The sequence below is a fragment of the Caretta caretta genome, chromosome 5 (genome assembly GCF_965140235.1).
Source record: "Caretta caretta isolate rCarCar2 chromosome 5, rCarCar1.hap1, whole genome shotgun sequence".
Lineage (NCBI taxonomy): Eukaryota > Metazoa > Chordata > Testudines > Cheloniidae > Caretta > Caretta caretta.
The window spans coordinates 112,928,210-112,949,086 of record NC_134210.1 but is presented as its reverse complement, the minus strand read 5'-3'; the positions used below and the strand labels follow the sequence as shown (position 1 = coordinate 112,949,086).

At 42.5% G+C, this 20,877-nt stretch overlaps 1 protein-coding gene across 3 annotated transcripts; it reads left to right on the top strand.

The window, feature by feature from the left end:
* Positions 1-372: 372 nt before the first annotated feature.
* On the top strand, positions 373-19,139 carry PLIN2 (perilipin 2). 3 transcript variants are annotated; one of them, XM_048849511.2, is made up of 9 exons: positions 373-500; positions 5,371-5,427; positions 5,509-5,704; positions 6,472-6,554; positions 8,079-8,364; positions 8,696-8,880; positions 9,454-9,591; positions 11,133-11,423; positions 17,775-19,139. In XM_048849511.2, exons 2-9 carry the CDS (start codon positions 5,398-5,400, stop codon positions 17,907-17,909), a joined length of 1,344 nt encoding a protein of 447 aa, XP_048705468.1. In that variant the 5' UTR covers positions 373-500; positions 5,371-5,397; the 3' UTR covers positions 17,910-19,139. The 3 variants fall into 3 exon arrangements, with proteins under 3 accessions (XP_048705468.1, XP_048705466.1, XP_048705469.1); XM_048849509.2 differs by lacking the exon at positions 373-500 and adding an exon at positions 526-671; XM_048849512.2 differs by lacking the exons at positions 373-500; positions 17,775-19,139 and adding an exon at positions 526-671 and having other exon boundaries at positions 11,133-12,326.
* The last annotated feature ends 1,738 nt before the right edge of the window (positions 19,140-20,877 follow it).

Here is a 20,877-nt window from a genome sequence, read left to right as displayed (position 1 = left end):
TAGAGACCAACAGATTTATTTGGGCATGAGCTTTCGTGGGTAAAAAAAACCCCCACTTCTTCGTTCTCCATCCTCGCTTGTGTTGGAGCCGATAATGACTCGGAAGTAGCACAGACACACGCCAGCGCGGGGGGGACACGGGCAGCCAGTGGCCGTACGGAGAGCACTTCACGACGGCCTGCCTCCCTCTTCTCTTGCCGCCGGCGCCCCACTGCAAAGCAAACAACGGCACGACCGCAAGGGGGCGCTGGCTTCTCTCCCCGCATCAGCCAGCGCCCCGGGCAGCCCGGCAGCAGCGGGGCGTCCCCCGCCACGGGCAGGCCGGCCCCAGCGCTGGCTCCCCGGGCCGCAGCAGCGCACAGAGCAGCGCCCCGCCCGCACGCCGCCCAGCGGCAGCTAGTCACGTGAGAGGAGGCGGAGGCCGCCGCAGCCGTGACAGGCCGCCATCTCGCGAGAGGAGAAAGCGGGCCCGAGGCAGCCGCTCTACATAAATAGCCGGGGTAGGCTGCCCTGGGTCACTGCAGTGTCTGGGAGCCGGTGGGAGGCGTGAGGCGTGAGGGAGCGAGCCTGCCGGGGGGGGGTCCAGGGCGGCTTGGCGCTAGCGCAGGGGGTGTCTCTCGGCGCAGGAAGCCCGGCGTTGGCGGCGGATCCGCAGCGCTCTCCGCGCCCGGGTGAGTGAAGCCGCCCTTGGCCGCAGCCCCTCACCGACCGCGGTGGCGCATTTGAAGCGGCTGCGGAGCCGGGTTAAACCCCCGGGCTCTCCCCGCTTCCTGCCCGGAGCTAGCCCGGCGCTGCCATGGCTCTCGCCCTCCTGTGCCGCTAGCCCAGCTGCGGACAGCCCCGGGGCAGGGTTGCAGGGGGCTAGGGCAAAGCGTGGGGGGACAGGGGTGGGGCTGCATTTCTGGGGTGTCCCGCTGTCTTAATCTGGGGGGGGGGTTCCCCCTTTCCGCTTCCATCCTGCGCTCACCTGCGAGGCTGTTCAAGTCCGTCTCCCTGGGGGTAGAGGGGGGTTTTTGTTATTGCTTTAATGAGGTATAGAAAATTTTCGCTCCTAACGGTGTGTGTGTGATTCGCCTCCTTCATTCAGGTGGCCCTAGCAGGAGAACTCCGTTGACTGTGGTCCTTGCAGTTGGAGTAGCCTGTGAAGGTGACCAGGTGCCCCTCTGCTATTATCACACATGATGCTGGGCCAGTTTCTGCCCAGTGGGTCACTGAGAAGCTGCAGTTACGACATCCATAGGCAGGTGTTTGTCTGCAGTTTACACCGAGCTGATAGGAACCAATCCCTGTGTCCACTCAGTGTATTGAGTGGAAAGGGGGTTTCTAGACACCTTGCTGGATGGTTGAAAGCCATTCGCTTCTGTTCCTCTTTATGAAAGTAGGAACAAAACTTCTGACTCAATCTGCTTATTCATTTTCCTGTCTGAGCGGTCTCTAAAGTATGTCTTCATACATCTTGCAAAAGCGCTTCCTTTGGTTAGACCCACATTCCCTTTTAACTAGCAGGGACTGTAAAAGTGGCTGAAAATATACAGTAGAGTTCTTGTGGGGTTATATTCTTGTAGTGAACTCTAAAATATTTTGGGACCTGCAGTAGTTATGGTCAGGAGATGGCTTAAGCATTGGATTAGCTCCTGGAATGAGAGGTTAAAATCATGCCAGGAATGGCTAAACTCAATCCTTTCCATGAGAAAGGAATTCATTATGCCCTCTATGGTGTGGGTCTTTTGGACAAGACCTTTAAAAACTAAGGTCATGTCTGATCTGCATAGATATTAAAACTTGCATAGCTCTTCTCCTTGCTAGGTGCTGCTACCCCATCCCAGTGTTGCGGTACCTTGCAGTCCAAAGGTGGTGAAGTTTTTTCAGTTGTGTTCTGTGTATATAGATAGTCCAGGGTGGATTTGATTTAAATCACTAGTCAGGAAGACTCAATTTAATCATGGATTTCTACAGAAGTGTGTTCTTGTTTGTTGCAATAACCTTAATACATGTTCCTCACAACTCAGATGTAGGTTTCATTTTTAGAAGTACACACTACATTTTAAAAGTGACTTATTTAAAAAACTTTTCAGATTAGTGTTACAGCTGTATCAGAAAAGGAATGATTGTTTGGTTATTTCATTTACCAAAGGTAATTGAAGCAAATATTTATGAATTTATTGGGAGGTGAACTATTGCCAACTCAACAGGTTAATCATTAATATTTGGAAGATTTTCTTGCCATTATGTATTAAGAGGAGAATATCACCAGACAGGCATTTAAATTGTTTAGTTTAACTAAAACAACAACATTATGTAGTCTGGATTTTTTTTCTTCAATAGCAAACATATTTTAACAAAACAAGTATTTGAATTTAAACATTCAAGTTTTTTTTTAAAATCAGGTTTGTTTTTTATTAACTAAAATAGTTAAATGAATTAGTCTATTTAGTGTGGGGTGTGTGTGTTTTTTTAAAAAAAACTGTTAGCCAGGTCAACCTGAGAAACTTAAAATATTTACTTCTGGAGCTAACTCTGTCATATCTTCACTTTTATTTTCCTGTTTGTTCATAATCTGGAAAAGAAAAACAAGCTTTCCTGCTTTTTCAGGTCCCAAAAAATTTCTCAATTTGGAATGAATTAGTCCAAAGGAAGAAAATATTCTTTCTACTCCAGCAGAAGAAGCTACTGCTGTTAAAAGTGAGATTATTGCTGCAACAGTCTCTGAATCCAAGTGCTTAAGTAACTTCCACCAGTTCACTGGTGTGACTTTCTTTAAAACATCAACAGACCTATTTCTTGAATGGTTCTTATTCCCACACTGGGTCGCTTTTTTTTTTTTTTTTTTTTTCCAGCCTGCTGCCATTGTAGGTTTTTCCCTTCTAGTGAGAGAACGGTATGGTAGATAGCAAATCAATGAAGGCTACACTCAGAAAGACCTCAAGACTTCTCCAATATGCTGCTCCAACAGTTTCACTCTTGTTTCTGCTGCCTGTCCCTCCCTTCTCACATTTACCTCCAGACTTCTCCTTGTCCAGATCTATTCTGCCCTCAATCTTCTATTCATTGAACTTTTTGAAACTTTGCACCTTTTAGAGAGGTAAGGGATTGACTCTGTGTACACAAATTTGGAGAGGGACAATAGGGTTGAGATCTGTTTTCTCATTTCTGTATAGTTAACATTTTTGCTGTTAACAAGCATGTTCTCTCTGGAGACACAAATCCACAGTTTGAGAACTGCAAAACTAAGCATCTCCAACAGTATCTTCTAGACTGAGCCCTGAGACCCATTGGGTAGATAGAAAGATTAACCTTAATAATCTGTACAGAAGTCCCTGGGGCTGCATAAGATTGAGTCCCATGAACTATTGGAACTTATTTACAAAACTTTTATTTAAATATTACATGAATATGTCTCCTATAGAATTGGAATTTACAATCCCTATTCCATGATGAGACTACATAGCTCAAAGATATATCTTAATAAAAATTCTCTTTAGATAGCTTTCCTCAAAAAAGCATTTTTATAAAAAAATCTGATTTAAATCAAACAGTTCTTTTGTTAATCAATTATTTTTATCCACCCTGATATAGTCTATCAAGGAACTTAATAACATTTTACATGACTGCAGTATTTTATTGTCTGCTGATGTGGAATCTATCCTGTAAGCTTTAATACTCTTTATACTAAGTTTGTGTGTATGTGCGGTGTTTTTTGCACCTGTCCATTTGTAGTCCTTAATAATAATCAGCTGCATGCCACATTGGTTCTGCATACAAATGGTGGCTGATCTTATTACTACATGGGGGGGTTACAAAAGGCAGCTGTGCATGGTCATTCCCTGTGGGTCTTCCTGCTGTGGCCACTGTCAGAAGGCAGGATACTGGGCTAGCTGGACCATTGATCTGACAGGCACTCTAATGTTGACTACTGTAATGTGCACCAGTGTTCGTAAACATGGAACTGTTTGTCAGGAGCTCCTGACAAACCAATCCACACACAGTGTGGTGTGTGTGGTTTTTTTATAGTTCTTTTGTGGACTATATGGTGGCGTCCTAATGTCCTGAGATACATGGGTCTTGTGAGAACAAACAGACCCTTAAAAAGGCGCAGTCATGTTTGACTCTAACAAATAAAGAGCACTTGTTCTTGTGTCTTCTGTCATGTCTCTCGACACTATGGAAGTACACCATGATGGATCGTTCAGGAGTACTAGTATATCCAGTCCTAACTGAATTATCTACTCCCTCTATATTCCCAGAGAAAGGGATGAAAACCTGGCAGATTTAGGGGAGTTGTGTGGGAGGACTGCCATACTATCTCCCTGGCCCTACAGAAGTCCATCTGTGGAGAATCGAGATGGATGAGTCTTCATGTGACAGCTGCTTCTCTTCCAACCCAATGTGATTTGGCAATAAACATTTACCCTGCCAGCACTAATTCAGGGTTTTCTCTGCAGTGGGGAAATCCTACCCTGTATATGGGATAAGTGACCTTGGCACAGATAGCCCAATCCTAAATGATCTAGAGTCTGTGTCTTAGGAGCGACAGGCCGAAACCCTCTGCCATTTCAGTGCAGATGGGGAAGGAATCCAATACAGATGCCAGCTATAAAGACAACACCACTCTATGAATTTGTTTATGCTGCTACATTTTAAATTCTTTGTAGGAGGTGCAATGACACTACCTCTTGTACAGCAATATGTCCACTAGAATCTGATCCTGCAAAAACACATTTACCTTAATCTCACTAACAACAATACACAAGTAACTTGTGTGCTTAAAGTGACAAATGTGCAAGTGTCTGCAGGATTTGGGATTCTTAGATACATCAATTCTAACTTTTTTCCCCAAGATTCTCCTCTGCGTTGACCACCTTAAAATCTAGTCCATTTTGAAATATTGGTTAAAAGTAGCTGTAAAACCCTGGGTCCTCCCACCTACAATCACAATTTTTAGCTCTTCAGTATTTTTCTATTGCTATGTGGAAGATGCATCCAAACAGGGGTAACCTAGATTAGAAACCTAGTGCTGTCAAATAATGAAGTAATCAGTGAAAAATTTGTGTTACAAACCTCTCAAACTATTTAGTTGACCATCCTGTTTAGTATCTATTACCTGAACTAGTGAATGTAGCAGAGAAACTAAGCTTTAGCTATCTAAATTATTACAGTATAAGCTCTAATTCATTACAGCCCACACGGTCTGGAGCCTTCTCATGAAGGGGATGGTACACTCTCGTATTCAAAAGACTTTTTAGGTGCCTTTCTTAAGAATAACTGCTTTTTTCTCCAGAAGGGAAGGAACTCCAGCCTAGATGAGTGGAATGGTGGTATGGCTACTGGGGACTTAATGAATTTTTAATTTGGATTATCTTATTCTTGTAGAATCTACAAGATTCAAGACCTAAAAAAATGGCATTAGTAGCAGCTGACTCTCAACAGGTATGTATGAGTTGATGATTAGTCAGTCTTTGGTATGTAGCCAAGAAGGATGTGAGTTTAACCTTCTCTCTGTTTACACAGAATGTGGTAGCCAGGGTTGTCAACCTTCCCTTGGTGAGTTCCACCTATGACATGGTGTCCTCTGCTTATGTCAACACAAAAGATAACCATCCCTATCTGAAATCAGTCTGTGAGATAGCTGAGAAAGGAGTGAAGACCATCACTGCAGTGGCCATGACAAATGCTATGCCTATCATCCAGAAGCTGGAGCCACAAAGTAAGGCATGACTACTTTTCTGTGCATTTATGCTCAATTATTCCATTGAGTTCCTATATAAATATATAGGCTTTGGGGGTGGGGGAGCAGGGGAGGGTGCAGAAAAGAATCTGGGGGCACTATGTGAGGTTAAACCTACTTGTAACAAGTCCATGACAGCAGGAAAACTGTTACCTTGCTTTGTGCAATAAGCCATGAGCAACTGTAATTAAATGAGCTCTTATAAACAAAGTCTGAAGTTAAGCGAGCTCTAGATCTCCTAAGAGTGAACCTCTAATGACTTGTTCCTAACTAACATTGATTTCTAAGATGATTGCTTGAGCAAGAGGCTTCTTACTCAAGCAATCAACTTCTGTCCTAACCGTTCACAGTTTTTTTAGCTCTGCATCATACTTCCCTTTCACCTACTTCTGAGTATAACTTGCAGTTACAAATTTGGCAACTGTTTCATGGCTGCTTGCTCTGGGTTTAGCTCAGAGCCTGTTCTTATGAATTGGCAAATGGCCAGACATTTCATCAGTCTGTTCTCAAGGTCACTTCCTTGAAAAAGATGTCAATTGTTTTTTGCACTTGCAAAGTGCTTGAAAGCTTTTGTAGAATTAAGCTGCATAAACATTTTTTCTCTTTTCTTTTAAGGAAGAAACTAAACAAACTGTTACTTGTTTGGATTGGGCTTCCTGTTTCAACAAATGTTAACCTTTAGCTTTGTGGGTTTTTATTTTAACATCACAAGGGCAACTTAATCATTCTTGAAACTTCTTCTCTAGTTGCAGTTGCCAACAGCTATGCATGCATAGGACTGGACAAAATTGAAGAGAGGCTGCCTATCCTATATCAACCAACTGACAAGGTAGATTCAATTACTGCATTTAAATCCCTAAGTGGGATAACCAGAGAGATTCAGTAATTACTGATGTAGCAAGGCTGGGAGCAGAGCAAATGTTGAAAATCTGGAACTTTTGTTCTAACCCTGGGTTTGTCCCAGACACCCTATGGCCTTTGGAGTCACTTAGGGCCTTCTCTTCCTCCCACCCCCAGGTGTGAGTATCCAGAACTCCAACTGAAGTCAATGGCTGTCTGGCACTCTTGTGATTCAGACCCTCAATATGTTTCCCTCTCCCCACATTTAAATAGGGATAATACTTCCCTGGTTTGCCAGAGCAATATAAGGGTTAATGTTTTAGCAATACTTCAGATAGCGAAGCACTCTAGAAATGGCTTATATGTAATTGAAGTGGAAAGTTTCCATATTAAACTTGCATTAAAATGACTTAATCACTTCATAGAAAATGTTTATATAACTTAAAAATGAGCTAACTATGAAATGAAAGTTTTATAGCTTTCACTATCCATTTGGGTGGAAAGGAAAACTAAGTAGTGAATTTATAACTTATCTATATATTGCTGTAGTGCCAAGGGTCCCATTTAGGATGAGGACCCCATTGTGCTCAGTGCTGTCCAACACACAGGAAGACAGTCACTGCTCCAAGACCTTAATCTAACCTACTTCCCAGTGGCTCAGCATACTGCAAAGTAGGAAGATCTGCTTTCCTACACTGCAAGTACAATGGAAGAATACTGCTTGTGACTGAGCTCAGTTTTCAAATTTTCATTGCAAAGTCTTTCTAAAAATTTCTCTTGTAAGACACTTAACACTACTGCCTTCTAGCCTGAAGTCTTTCAAGGTCTTCTAACTAATAAAGCTCATCTCCTGGCCCTCCCTTCATATTGCTACTGTCCTCAGAGTAGTTGGAAGCTTCTTTGCAGGGGTTTATAGGTGTTTGGTTTGGGGGATTAGGGAACCTCTCATCAAGTAGTCTCCTACATGGTGCAACCAAATGGACCACATAGCTGGGTTCCTGTCTATTGTGATACTTCGGTTACTTTCAGTAGTGATGCTTCAGTACTACCTGGAAGGTTGGCTAGATATGGAGAGAGACTCAAACATCTATGACTATTTAGTATAAATAGCCTAATTATGACCTGGTAGTATAAAATCCACTGTAGGAAGAACAAATCTTCCTAACCCAACAGACTCCCTTGATCAGAACTAGGGCATTAATACTTGGTCCCTCTAAAGAGTTGCAGGTTAGGCACCCAAAACTTTTTTATTTTTTCCTATCCTACTCTTTCTAGGCTTGCATCAGTGTAAATTACAAATTCACTTTGTGGTAGAAATGCCTCCTCTAATGCTGATTGAGTAGCTGTAGCTTTTGGCTTGCTATGACAGTCAAATTTCTATCACTGTAGTGAATGCTTCTTAAAGAATCCTGAAACTAGTTGTCTCTACTTTTGGAAAGTGTGGGTGTGTGTAAATCCAGAACTTAAATACCTCCCCACTATTAAATGAGGAGTCTGCCTCTCTTCCTTGCAGGTGGTTGCCAATGCCAAGGATGTAGTTGTTGGTGCAAGAGAGGCTGTAACAATCACTGTGACTGGAGCCAGGGATACTGTTGCCCACACAATTACTGGAGTCATGGACAAGACTAAAGAAGCTGTGCATGATAGTGTGGAAATGACTAAGTCAGTTGTCAATGGCAGCATTAACACTGTACTGGGAAGCCGTGTGGTGCAGATGGTGAGCAGTGGGGTGGAGAGCGCACTCAGCAGGTCGGAGACTCTTGTAGACCATTATCTTCCACTTACTGAAGAGGAGCTGGGTAAGACTAATTGAGATGAGACTCCAACTGGGGATGGGGATTGGGAGTGGGGGAGAGACAAGTGGTGTCACTTGACAACCCTACTAGTTGAATGGAGTGGCACTGTATTGACACTAGTTTCAGACATGGCCCTTCACCATGCCAACCATGATGCCTTCTTGTCAGCAGGGAAGGCATATGAAGGAAAGTGCCTTATTCAGAATGAAGGGGTAGAGTTTTTGTTTGCCCTATCCAGATATATGTTGGACTGCTGTGTAATCCTCTAGAGGTTGGACTGCTAACCTAATTCTTTAAGTCTGACTAAAATAACCTTTTTTTTTTCTCTCTCTAGCAAAAGAAGTTACAAAGGTTGAAGGATTTGAAGTTGGAATTCAAAAGCCAAGCTACTACATTAGACTCGGATCCTTGTCCTCAAAGGTCCGCACCCGTGCCTACCAACAGGCCTTAATCAGGATTAGAGATGCTAAGCACAAAAGCCAAGAGACCATTTCACACCTCAATTACACTGTCAGTTTGGTAAGTTAAGAACTCTGATTTGGGGTGTAAATAAACTCTTGGTAGTCTTTTTGTCTTAGAGCTGGTTTGCCAAAGAAACATGGATAACTTAACCAAAATTGTTTCAATATTTAAATCAAAGGTTCTTAATGGTACAGAACACACCTATTATCTTTGAAGTTCTCATCTTACACTAAAACTGATTCAGTCTCAACTCCCAAAATAAAATTGCATCTCTTTTGCAAGACTAATAGAAAATGTACTTAATACCAGTTTAGACCCTGAAGTGAATGTCTTGCAGCTCTATTCAAGAATCCTACTCCATTCCATTAGTATCATAGCAAGACTTAAAGAATCCTACTCTAACTAAGACCTGTACATGATACTACTAGAAAACAAGAGAAGGCAGATTTTTTTTCTCCTGCCCCCTCCTTCTTTCTCTTCCCCCCCCCCCCAATCTTAATGTCCTTTCACCAACAAAACTGTCTCTTGAAACGAATTTTTTGCAAAAAGTGGGCAGGCTAGAGAACATTTATAATCGCCCTAAACTGTGTTTGGGATCCTTGCTTCACTACCTCATTGGTTGTTTTCTAGATTGAGTACACAAGAAAGAACATGAATAGTGCCAACCAGAAACTTCATGATGCCCAGGAAATGCTATATCAGTCCTGGGTAGAATGGAAGAAAAACACAGGCCAAAATGATGGTGGTGATGAATCTCACATCGCTGAGGTAAGTAAATGTACCAAGAGTGTAAATTACATATTGCAAAGTATATACATACAAGTAACTTGGTCCTTGTGTTTTCAAAATTATTCATGAAACCTCCTATGCTGCTAAGATGCACCACAAGCATGAAGAACCTGAATGGTGACTCTCCCTTTCTCCACTGCAGGGCCCCACTCCCTCCATAATTGCTCTGCAAAATTAAATTCAGCTATATGGTGGCCAGCTTAAGTAGTAGTTATTGGCGCCAGGCATAATTAGTGATGCAAGCTAATGGCTACACCTACTGAGTTCATTTCAACAACAAATTTTAGTTTAACTAGATGCAGATCTTTCCTAGAAGAACCCTGAACAACATTGCAGTAATGGCCTGATGTAGTAACTGGGTGCCATCTTCTACATTCTCCAAATGCTGCTATAATTTTAGCAGTCAAGCTTCAGCATACTTGTTTCAGAGTAACAGCCGTATTAGTCTGTATGCTCAAAGAAAAACGAGTACTTGTGGCACCTTTCGAGACTAACCAATTTATTTGAGCATAGGCTTTCGTGAGCTACAGCTACTGTCCAGATAGCAATGGTTTGAGCCTGTGAGTCTAGGGGACAAGCTATTGATGACTTGCTCTCCCACACCTAGTCAGGCACTCATATTTGTCCTGGACATCTTCTCATCTGATTTTCCAAAGATAAACTAGAACAACTTGGGTGGGACTGACAATGCAATTTTCCAATCCTCTTTCTTCTCCCCACCCTGCTAGACTATTCCCTTTCCTCCCAAGCCTCTTGGCAACCAGTCCTGATAACTGCACAAATGCAATATGAGAGAGTATTTTAAATTCAGCTAATCAATTAAGTGCTTGAAACTTTAAGCTGGAAGCATTAACTCTGTTTCAGCTAACTGTACTGTAGTACAAGCTCAGTAATTCACTTTGTTTTAGTGAGACAAACAGCCAGACAGTTTCTATATGTGACATGTAGTGCACTTCAGAGACTTGCAGCCTTCAAGGGTTCATGTATCCCAGATCTGTCGGACCTGTTTTCAAAAGCAAGGACCCTAGTAAACTCCTTCAAGCGAACAGCTTAATAGTTTCTTTCTAAGAGCAGGTCATCGCTAACTGCCAGATTGGCGGGTAGTGATCTATCTGTTGGGGAACAATTTATCGCATCTAGTCTTGACACATTAAATCAATCCCAGAACACGCTCCCTGTTGACTCCAGAACTCCAGCTTGTAAGAGGTGGAAGTGGAGTCAATGGGGGACTGTCAGTGGTCTACTTGCCACTATCCTCATGGCCAGTAAGTCAACCTAAGATGTCGACTTCAGCTACACTATTTTATGTATATCTTAGGTTGACACCCCCCCCCCCCGCAGGGTATAGACCAGGGCTATGAAATGAAGGCCCTGCTCTCATCTGCCACAGCTACAATTCTCCACACCATGGAATGAAGGGGAGATGAGCTTTCAGCAATGGTAGGGTTGCTGCAGCAACCAACCAACTCTCTGGTCAATGAAGTGCTTAACTCTAAAATGCTATTATGCTTTGTTTCCAGCACATTGAGTCACGCACACTAGCTATTGCACGGAGCCTGACTCAGCAGCTTCAGACCACTTGCCTCACCCTGGTGTCAAGCATACAGGGGTTGCCGCAGAACATTCAGGACCAAGTCCATCATGTTGGGGCAATGGCAGGAGACGTCTATAGGAACTTCCACTCTGCTTCATCTTTCCACGAAGTATCAGATAATATTCTCACCACTAGCAAAGGACAGCTGAAGAAAATGAAGGAGTCTCTGGATGATGTGATGGATTATCTTGTTAACAACACACCACTCAATTGGCTGGTAGGTCCCTTTTACCCACAACTGGCTGGGTCTCAGCATGCTGAGCACAAGGGTGAAGGGGAGAAAATTGCCAGCCAGGACAACAAACAGCCTGAACACAGCACAGATTAAATTGCATAGCGCACACATACTCTGCAGTCTGAGCTATCAAGGTGACTTAACTACTGTAGCTGTCACCTGACACCTATGGGGGAAAATATCCACAACATAGGGATGGTGGAGGCCTAAAGATCTGAATGTGTCCTTTCATTAGAAAATTATTTTGCTGTCCTGTCTAAGTGCCTCTGGAAATAATGACAAGCACCAAGTGCCTTGAGGCTTGACACTTCAGGAGCTTACAGCAGTGGTTCACCTTATTACTGGTTAAGAAGCTTCTTGTCTGACAGCTAAAGTGTCCAATATCATGACCTTAAATGGAACTCATTGCAACCAAATACTTTGACTAGTCAGGTGATCTATGCAGGAAAAATAGAGAAGTAGTATGATCTCGTTTAGCGCTCCATTTAAAAGCCCTGCAGCTCAGCAAGAACTTCAAACTTCCACTGTGGTGCTTATACAGACTGTAAGATTGTCTTAATCACTTCATTGGACAGCTCATATTAAGGCATTATGCTTTTGTGAATCTGCCACTTTGCTTTCAAGTAAGGACTCTAACTTGTTCAGCCAGAATTATTTAAATGCCATGAGTTTTCATTGCCCTTATTTTTTTCAAATCTTTCTAAAAAAAATCCTTTTTAACTACACAATAAGTCAACTAAAACCAGTACTGAGAATTAAATCTGCAGTATGGAATATGAACACATGTTTGTACCAGGGTGCCTAGTTTCACGTGTCTTTGTAGTGCCTTTTCACTTTTTTGTAATTCATTCTGTATGTTCAGTAATAAATGCTTCAGCAGCCAAAGTCTGTCTCACTTGACTGGTGTAAAAACAAGCATTATAGAACTTATTGAATTGGGTCCAGGAGAAGGCAGGCTTGAAATGCAAAAAAAAAGTAGATATCAACTACTGGTTACTAACCCACATCAGATTCATTACGCATAGAGATGGGTCAGATGTTGCTGCTGCATTTGTTTCCTACCCCTGAATCCCCATCCATCCTTTCACTCCCTCTTAGCTTTATTCCAGCTTGTCTGTGTGTATTGTCTGCCTTTAGAGAGAGAACTTGAACTGCAGAAATGGCTGCTCAGTAATGTTAAAGGAGGTGGTCTGTGCAGGATGGCCTGGACAGCTGTTTGCCCTGCTTGCAGTATGGGCATTCTTGCATGTGACTTCTAATACCTACTGCATTTGGCTGTAGGAGGACTGCCAAATACTCTTCATTGGAAAAATCAGAACTGAAAATAGATGGCTGTGATTAAAAACAAACATGCGTTTGAAACTACAAAGATCTGAAACTTAATCATACTATTTTAATTTGCTTACTACATGTGCTGCATATTGTACACTCTGGAGAGAAATGTAATTTAAAAAAAAAACTTCGGATCCAGTACTAATGGACACTAGTTAATTGTTCTACCCTAGGCCAAGCTTGGGCTAACCTGTTCAGCCTCTGGGCTCTCCATATTGGCCCAACTAAGTGTGGGTGGGTGGGTGAGATTTTTCTGCTGTTCCCTTTAGAGATTTCAGAAGGTAAAATACAGGTTAATCTTTTTTTTGGGGGGGGTTGTTCTGTTTTACAAATCTAAGTAGGACTGTGGATACTGGAACAATTGTTGGTAGCTCAGACAACATCCTGCATTCTCCCTCATAATTATCAGTGGAGGACAAAGTCCTAATTGAAACTAAGGCACTCCCAAGCTAGTATAACTTACATATTGAGGGACCAAAAAGGTGCAGGAGGAAAAGCCTAACAGGAGGATGTAAATTAAAGTAGGAGTCATAGTGCCTTTTGGCAATAAATTACACACAACTTAGATTGAGATGAATTCAGAGGATATATAAGGAAGTGTAGCACACCATGAATGAGCAAGTCTGTCTGTGTAACTTACTTGCTGAAGGGACTTGGAAGAAGGAGTAGAAAATCTACAGCTGCTTAGATCTCTGAATTGGCCCTAAACTTTCTCCATGGTAAATGGACAGTTTAAGAACACCTTTTAAAACACTTCTTTGCATTTTTTTAAATGCACAGGTCACACAGCGGAGTTTCATGATCAGTTGAACTGAGTTGTTTGAAGAGGACTGTTAGTAAAAGTACTTGCTGCTACAGTAGCAAGGACAAATGGGTTGTAGTGCTAGACCAGGGGTCGTCATTTAGACGATGGGCCAAATCCACACCACCAGACACTGTTGAACAGACTGCAAAATCTTATTTACTTACCATTATTGTTGCAGTATGAAAAGTGTTTCTGTAGTCTGGACCTTGACTATACCTTCAATACATTTGGACTCTGACAAAAATAGACTACCTCTGTGCTAGACCCCATACAAATGGGTGCCTGTGAAAGCATGATGCTGTCAGCTCTCCCAGTCTGAGCACACACACACAGAGTCTTGGTCTTCCCTCTACTGCTACTCTCAGGTAGACTGAGAGATTCAGGATTGAATTTCCAAATGTCAGCTGTTTGAGACTGGTGGGTCCCTGGGAGTGGAGATCTTGAGCAGCCCTGGTCAGCCAGTCTCCTGATCTATAAAACTGAGCAAAAGCATTTGGGTGACTTTCTGCACTGACACCTTTCCAAGAAGGTGAAGGGGAGCAGTGTGATTCATGAATGCCCGTTAGTTGTGATCAGTTAACTGATTCAGCTCTTTCCTTGCGACACAGTAGCCATGGGTATAAGAATGTTCCCAAAGCAGCTCCTGCTCCATGTACTAAGTCAGTTGTGCCTAAGCTCCTGTTTGCTAGCTCCAGTGCTAAATTACAACACTTAGCGTAGGTGCATCTGTAGGCTGTTCTAGGGTTTGACTGTATCCATAGTTGCCTGCCAAAGCATTCTGAACCAAATAACATTGTATCACATTTCCTATGGGTCTAGTTTGAAGCTAGAGGCTAAAAGCCTCTCAAATGCCCACTGGGGAGAATTGGTGAACCCTTAAAGCCTTGGTAAGGGCAGAAGCTGTTCACATTAATGTCTGACTCTTTAAACCTTTCTCACCATGCTTGCATAATGAACAGCTCAGCTACACTTTATAAAAACTCTCCACTCTACCATCAGCCTGAGAATAAACATGAGATTTAAACTTTTTTTTAAAGGCAGTGGGTTTGATACATTGCATAATGACTTGCTGGAATGGTGTGATTTCAGTGACACTTTGATTTTTCTCATACTAAATAGTGTTTTAGCCCATCTCAAACAATCAGATAATCTTCTAGATGTTGGTAGAGGAAAACAAAAAGCCAAACTACCATACATCTCAGCTATTGATTTCTGTGGTCCACTTTGCCTCCTTTCCTACACCATGACAATCATTTGTAAGCTACAAAAGTTTTAAATATACTGACTTATAAACAAGTGCACTGACCTCTAAAACAAAGAGTTAGAACAGTAACAATTTGTAAAGTTACACCTCGCTTAGTTGTAATGTAAGATCTTTGACATAAAGATAGGCCTGACTGACTCTACACCTGCTTTTAGATACTAGTTACTTTTCCTGTTTCAGTTTTTGGCTTAGAATAACCATTTAAGGTTCTAGAAAACACTTGTATGCTGCAATGCTTTTCTACCCCAAATGTGAATACTTAACCTGAGGAAGTTAAGTGCCAGAATCTGTACTTGCATAATCTTACAAAATATCTGTTGTTACTTTACACAGCGCTCTTCAGAACAAAGAGCGTTGTTTCCATCAGTAACAGTCTGCTCTATTGGAGTTGCACAGAACTAGCTGAGAGTAGAATGTGTTCCAAGCTATGAAAAATGAAGCTGTCTCTATCTTAATAAAACATATGTTGGTGCTCTGTAATATTATTACTGACTACACCAGGACTCTCATGCTCCTTAATGCATTGATTGAATGCTGCTTACAAAACTTTTTTTTCTACATGAGGTGGAAAAAATTGCAAAAGTCTCATCCACAAAACTGAGGACCAATATTCTAACCTGCGATTATCAATGAATTTTGCTGATTGCTTTCTCAGTAAAGTGTTACACTCAGGCAGTGCAGTGCTTGGTATTTTAACAATTGGGCAGTAGCATTGTGAATACTCTGGATATCAATATTTAACATTCTGAATTTATTATTTTTGTACATGAAGATTAAAACTTGTCTTTTGAAGTTTTCAGTCTTAGATGCATGCAAATAAAGGCTGAATCCATGTGCTAAAACTGTAAAGTAAGGAACTGCTTTTCTATGCTGATTGTATGTAGTTCTGTTTCAAAAGTCTCTTAATAGCACCCCATATTTTTCTTACTAAAGTTACAAAATACAAATTCTGATAAGACAGTGGCTAAAAGCACATATACTGGAGTGTAGTTTAACTTTTTATGGACTAAAGTAACTTAATAGAGAATGTAACTAGTGTAGATGGAGGGGGAAGGGATGCAAGAGAAGTTTTTACCTGGCTTTTTTTGGTCATGATCACAAGAAAAATGAGGGTTACATGTTCTCCCATTCCCCATCAAATATGAAACTATAAGGGCAAATACAGAGGTGATGTAGAAATTAGAGACTCTTACATTAGGGGCTTTTGCATTGATCTACATGTGGGTTTTCATAAATTTTTAAATATGTACTCCACTGGTGCAACTTAGCAGATTGAAAATAAAGATAAATCTGATGCAAATCCTGTTGTAGGCTGACATAGTGCATTTATACAGGGTTTGCAGCTGGAATCGCTAATGTTAATAGGGCCTAATTTAGAGTCTCTTAGAGTTACTTGCGTCCATTCTTCTAACATCTAAAGGAGTTTAAGTCCAAGTAACTTGACAAGGTGGCTGGAGAAGGTGTAAATGACTGACTCCAATGTAGACTCCCTTAAATATGCGTACAGGGAGTAGAAGTAGTTCTGCAGAAGTTTAGTATAAGTCTAAGGCTATGTGTACCCTGCACACAGTACTGCTACAGCTGTAAGGTACTCCAGGTAGCCCCTCTTTGTCGGCAGGAGAGAGCTCTTCTACCAACAAAATAAAACCACTTCCAATGAGGGGTAATAGCTTTGGGTGAGAGAGCGTCTCCCACAGACAAAGTGCTGTCCACGCTGGCGCTTTTCATCAGGAAAACCTTTGTCAGTGGGGGTGTGGTTTTTTCAAACCCCTGACCGACAAAAAATTTACTGACAAAAGTACAGTGTAGACATAGCCTAATTTACCATTCACCTCCAAATTTGGCTCTTGATATCTTGGTTACATTGTTTTAGACTTCCTAGTTTGTTACTAGTGTGGCAAGGAATGCTATGTACAGATCCTGAAAGTATACTGAAAGAAAAGGAGGACTTGTGGCACCTTAGAGACTAACCAATTTATTTGAGCATGAGCTTTCGTGAGCTACAGCTCACTGCATCCGATGAAGTGAGCTGTAGCTCACGAAAGCTCATGCTCAAATAAATTGGTTAGTCTCTAAGGTGCCACAAGTACTCCTTTTCTTTTTGCGAATACAGACTAACACAGCTGTTGCTCTGAAAAGTATACTGAGTTATTTTAAGTGTGTTACTAGGTGGAGTCTTTCTTACTATGTGGATGTTTTATGCAGCAGGGTGCAGAGCAATTTCTGCCACTAGGGGGACGGAGCCTCATTCTTGCTGCCATTTGGAGTCAGTGGGATTAATGACAGGTTTCAGAGTAGCAGCCCTGTTAGTCTGTATTTGCAAAAAGAAAAGGAGTACTTGTGGCACCTTTTAGAGACTAACAAATTTATTTGAGCATAAGCTTTCGTGAGCTACAGCTCATTGCATCACTTCCCCATATGATTTCTTCAGAACAAGATTGAGGCTACTGCCTCAATTGAGTGCAGCGTAGAAGAGCTTATGTTGATATCACCTGTGCTGTATCTGTTCTGTGAATAACCAGGCTCTCCATTAATTTTTTCTCAGTCCCTCATTCCCCTCTGAAGTTTTGAAGTGGACTGAAGATAAAGATGATATAGCAAAGATATATAACACCTCTAAATTGATGTGAGATATAATATACACTAAGTCTTTGCAAGAGACCAATCTTATTAGAAAACCTTCTTAACAGACCACCCCAAAATATTTATGAAATGTTCTGTGTTGAGGGCAGTTCTGTTCCACCTTTCTTATAAGAATGTATCTATTAATACACTAATTTATATTGCTTAAGATGTTTCTGTCACTCTAGGGCCTGATTTTTGAGGTACTGAACACCTGCAGCCCTGGTTGACTTCAGTTGGAGTCCTGAGTGTTCAGCTCTTTTTTTTTTTTTTTTAACCTTCACATTTATTTGGATTTCTTCTTCTGCAGGTGCCAGATTTCACTATCACAGACTTGTCTTCAGAATCTGATGATATTCCAGACATTTTGGGTTTGGATGAGGAAGACCAGCAAGATTTTTCACGCACAAATGGCCCTATCACCATGGAACCAAGAGCTGAATAAATATCAGGCACAAAACTGTTCTCTTGATTTGATGTTTTTTTTTTTTTGCCATGTTAACTTATATTTCTGCTTTTTAAAAAGAAATCTATCTAGCTCTTGAAGCATACAGTTTTTGGATCAATTTTGTTTCACTTAGTTGCATTGAAATTCTGATTTGCATCTCTTTTTTTTTTTTTTTAAGGACTGCATTTAATGTAACGCTATAACATTGGTGTCAAAATTCCATCCTTCAGGCCTCCTATGGCCCAATTGTACTGACTGGTGTACACATCCATTTAAAACTGCACTGCTATTTGGTTTGCTGTCAGCAACAGCCAAAACAGCACTCCAGCACTGCACAAAGGGCTGTCAGCAAAAAGGAAACTGACTAGGATTTGCTGATAAAAGTTTCCCTTTTTACTCTATGTGTAAAGCACTTCTGCATCTACCTCTTTGCTGCTGGAAAGGACTACAGGCTTGATCATGGGATCCTAGTCAGTTTTGGTGAGACTCTGTGTCTAAAGAGCTTGAAACAGTGTCCTTTGTAAGAAGTGTTTATAATGAAAGAACTTCATTTCCCACTGCCTCCCTTCCATGTGTAAGTATTTCTGCTGCTGGGGGGAGACTAAGAATGGGAGTTGGGGTTAGAAGAGCCCAAATATGGGGCCAAGTGCAGAAAAATGCAAATAAGAAGGCAGAGAACACAAAGGGAGAAAAAGGAAAGAGAAAAGGAGAAAACAAAGAAGTATGGAGGAGACATACAAATAATTATGGGCAAAAGACAAACAGAAAGAGGAGAAACTGAACCAAAGGAGAAACTGTGGTAATAGTAACTTAGACCCACACCATTTTTTTTTTTTTGCGCGGAGTAACCAAATAGAGCAATTAACTTTAATAACTTAATAGCCTGATACTGCACTTCTTGCATGCACCATTGACTTCAGTGGGAGTTTTGGAGTATGCGTGGAATGCTGCAGGATCAGACCCAGTGTTATGTTGTTATCTATAGATCATGTTCTACTCTTATTCTTTGTGCAAAAATCCTACTGTCATCACTGGGAAGCCATTGTGGATTTGTGGGTTTGAAATGGTGCTAATTTTGTAGACCAGGCCCACGGATCCTGATTAGGTTCTCGCTATAGAATGAGGTTGACACCCCTACTCTATCATAATGTACTATCTGATTTTTGTGAAAGCTTTGAAGTCTAGTCACTGAGATGCCTTGAAATAAAGTTTGAGCTATAAATCTTAGAGTTGGTGTGGTTGGACTTCTCTTCTTTGTTGTCTCCTGTACTTAATTCCTACCTAAAGAGCTCTCATTTTGATGATTTGAAGCAGGGGAAAGAATGCATTTTAAAAGGACCAGATGGGCTTCTGATTCACAAATAGTCACACACACTGAGTTGCACCTGACCCTATGCAGGCAAGGGATAGACTCACTTTTGGGGCTCACAGATATCCATTTCTGGGACAAACAAAATTGACTCCTGTATTCTGAATGCAGATTCACAGAGCTAGATAGGTACTGATTATATTTGTTTTAATATAACAGGTGCTATCGCAGGGGTTCTCAAAGTGGGGATTGGGACCCTTCAGGGCAGAGGTGGGCAAACTACAGCCCGTGGGCCACATCCAGCTTTTGGGACCGTCCTGCCCGGCCCCTGAGCTTCTGGCCAGGGAGGCTAGCCCCTGGCCCCTCCCCCGCAGCCTCACCTCACTGTGCCACGAGCGCTCTGGCCCGCAACTCCTGCTGAGCAGCGCAGTGGTGTGGCTGGCTCCGGTCAGGCGGCAGGGCTGCAAGCTCCTGCTGCTCTGAGTGGCATGGTAAGGGGGCAGGGAGTGGGGGGTTGCATAAGGGGCAGGGAGTTTCGGGGGGCAGTCAGTGGACAGGGAGCAGGGGGCGGTTGGATGGGGCGGAGGTTCTGGGGGGGGCGGTTAGGGGACAGGGAGTGGTTGGATAGGTGTGGGAGTCTTGGAGGGCCTGTCAGGGCAGGGGTGTGGACAGGGGTCGGGGCAGTCAGGGGACAAGAAGCAGGGGGGGGTTGGATGGGTCGGAGGTTCTGAGGGGAGTAGTCGGCAGCAGTAAGTGGGAGGGGGCGGATAGGGGGTGGAGCCCAGGCTGTTTGGAAAGGCACAGCCTTCCCTACCCGGCCCTCCATACAGTTTCACAACTCCGATGTGGCTCTCCCCTGCCTCAGGGGGTTGCGAGGTTATTACGTAGGGGGTTGTGAGCTATCAGCCTCCACCCCAAATCCCGGTTTGCCTCCAGCATTTATAATGGTGTTAAATATATAAAAAAGTGTTTTAATGTATAAGGGGGTTGCACTCAGAGGCTTGCTGTGAGTCCACCAGTACAAAAGTCTGAGAACCCCTGTGCTGGTGTGATGATTTTATTTGCACAGTGGTAGATAATGTTGTATGACAACAATGTAACATGAATGATTTTGACAGGGTATGTCTACGCTTAAAACGCTACAGCAATAGAGCTGCAGCACTGCTCTTGTAGCTCTTCAGTGTAGATGCTCACTACAAGTGACAGGAGCGGTTCTCCCATCACTGTAGTTAATCCACCTGACTGAGGCTATGTAGAAACTACAGTTTATGTTGATACACAAGTGCTGTTGCTTAGGGGTGTGAATAAGCCACCTCCCTGAGAGACATAAGTTACACTGACCTCAGCACCAGTGGGGAAAGCGTTATGTGGGTGGGGGAGCTTCTCTTGCCAACATAGCTACTGCTGCTGGCTGGGGCTGGAGTAATTAAGTCAGTGGGCGAGTTCTCTCCCATCGGCTTAGAGCATCTGCCTTAGCAGTGCTAGAGGGTGGCACAGTAAGCTATGTAGTGTAGCCATGGAGTGCTGCCTACACTGGGGGTTAGACTGTCATGGCTATGTCTCTCGGGTGCGGATTTTTCACACCCCTCACAGATGTCGCTACGCCAGTGTAAGTTTTCAGAGTAGACCAGCCTGTATTAAAATATTCCAAAAGAT

Excerpts from the sequence above, each read along its gene's own strand:
- PLIN2 (XM_048849511.2), top strand. The coding sequence starts at position 5,398 with ATGGCATTAGTAGCAGCTGACTCTCAACAG. Across the intron at positions 5,705-6,471 it reads CCAGAAGCTGGAGCCACAAA|TTGCAGTTGCCAACAGCTAT; the intron begins GTAAGGCATGAC and ends CTTCTTCTCTAG. Across the intron at positions 8,881-9,453 it reads TCAATTACACTGTCAGTTTG|ATTGAGTACACAAGAAAGAA; the intron begins GTAAGTTAAGAA and ends GTTGTTTTCTAG.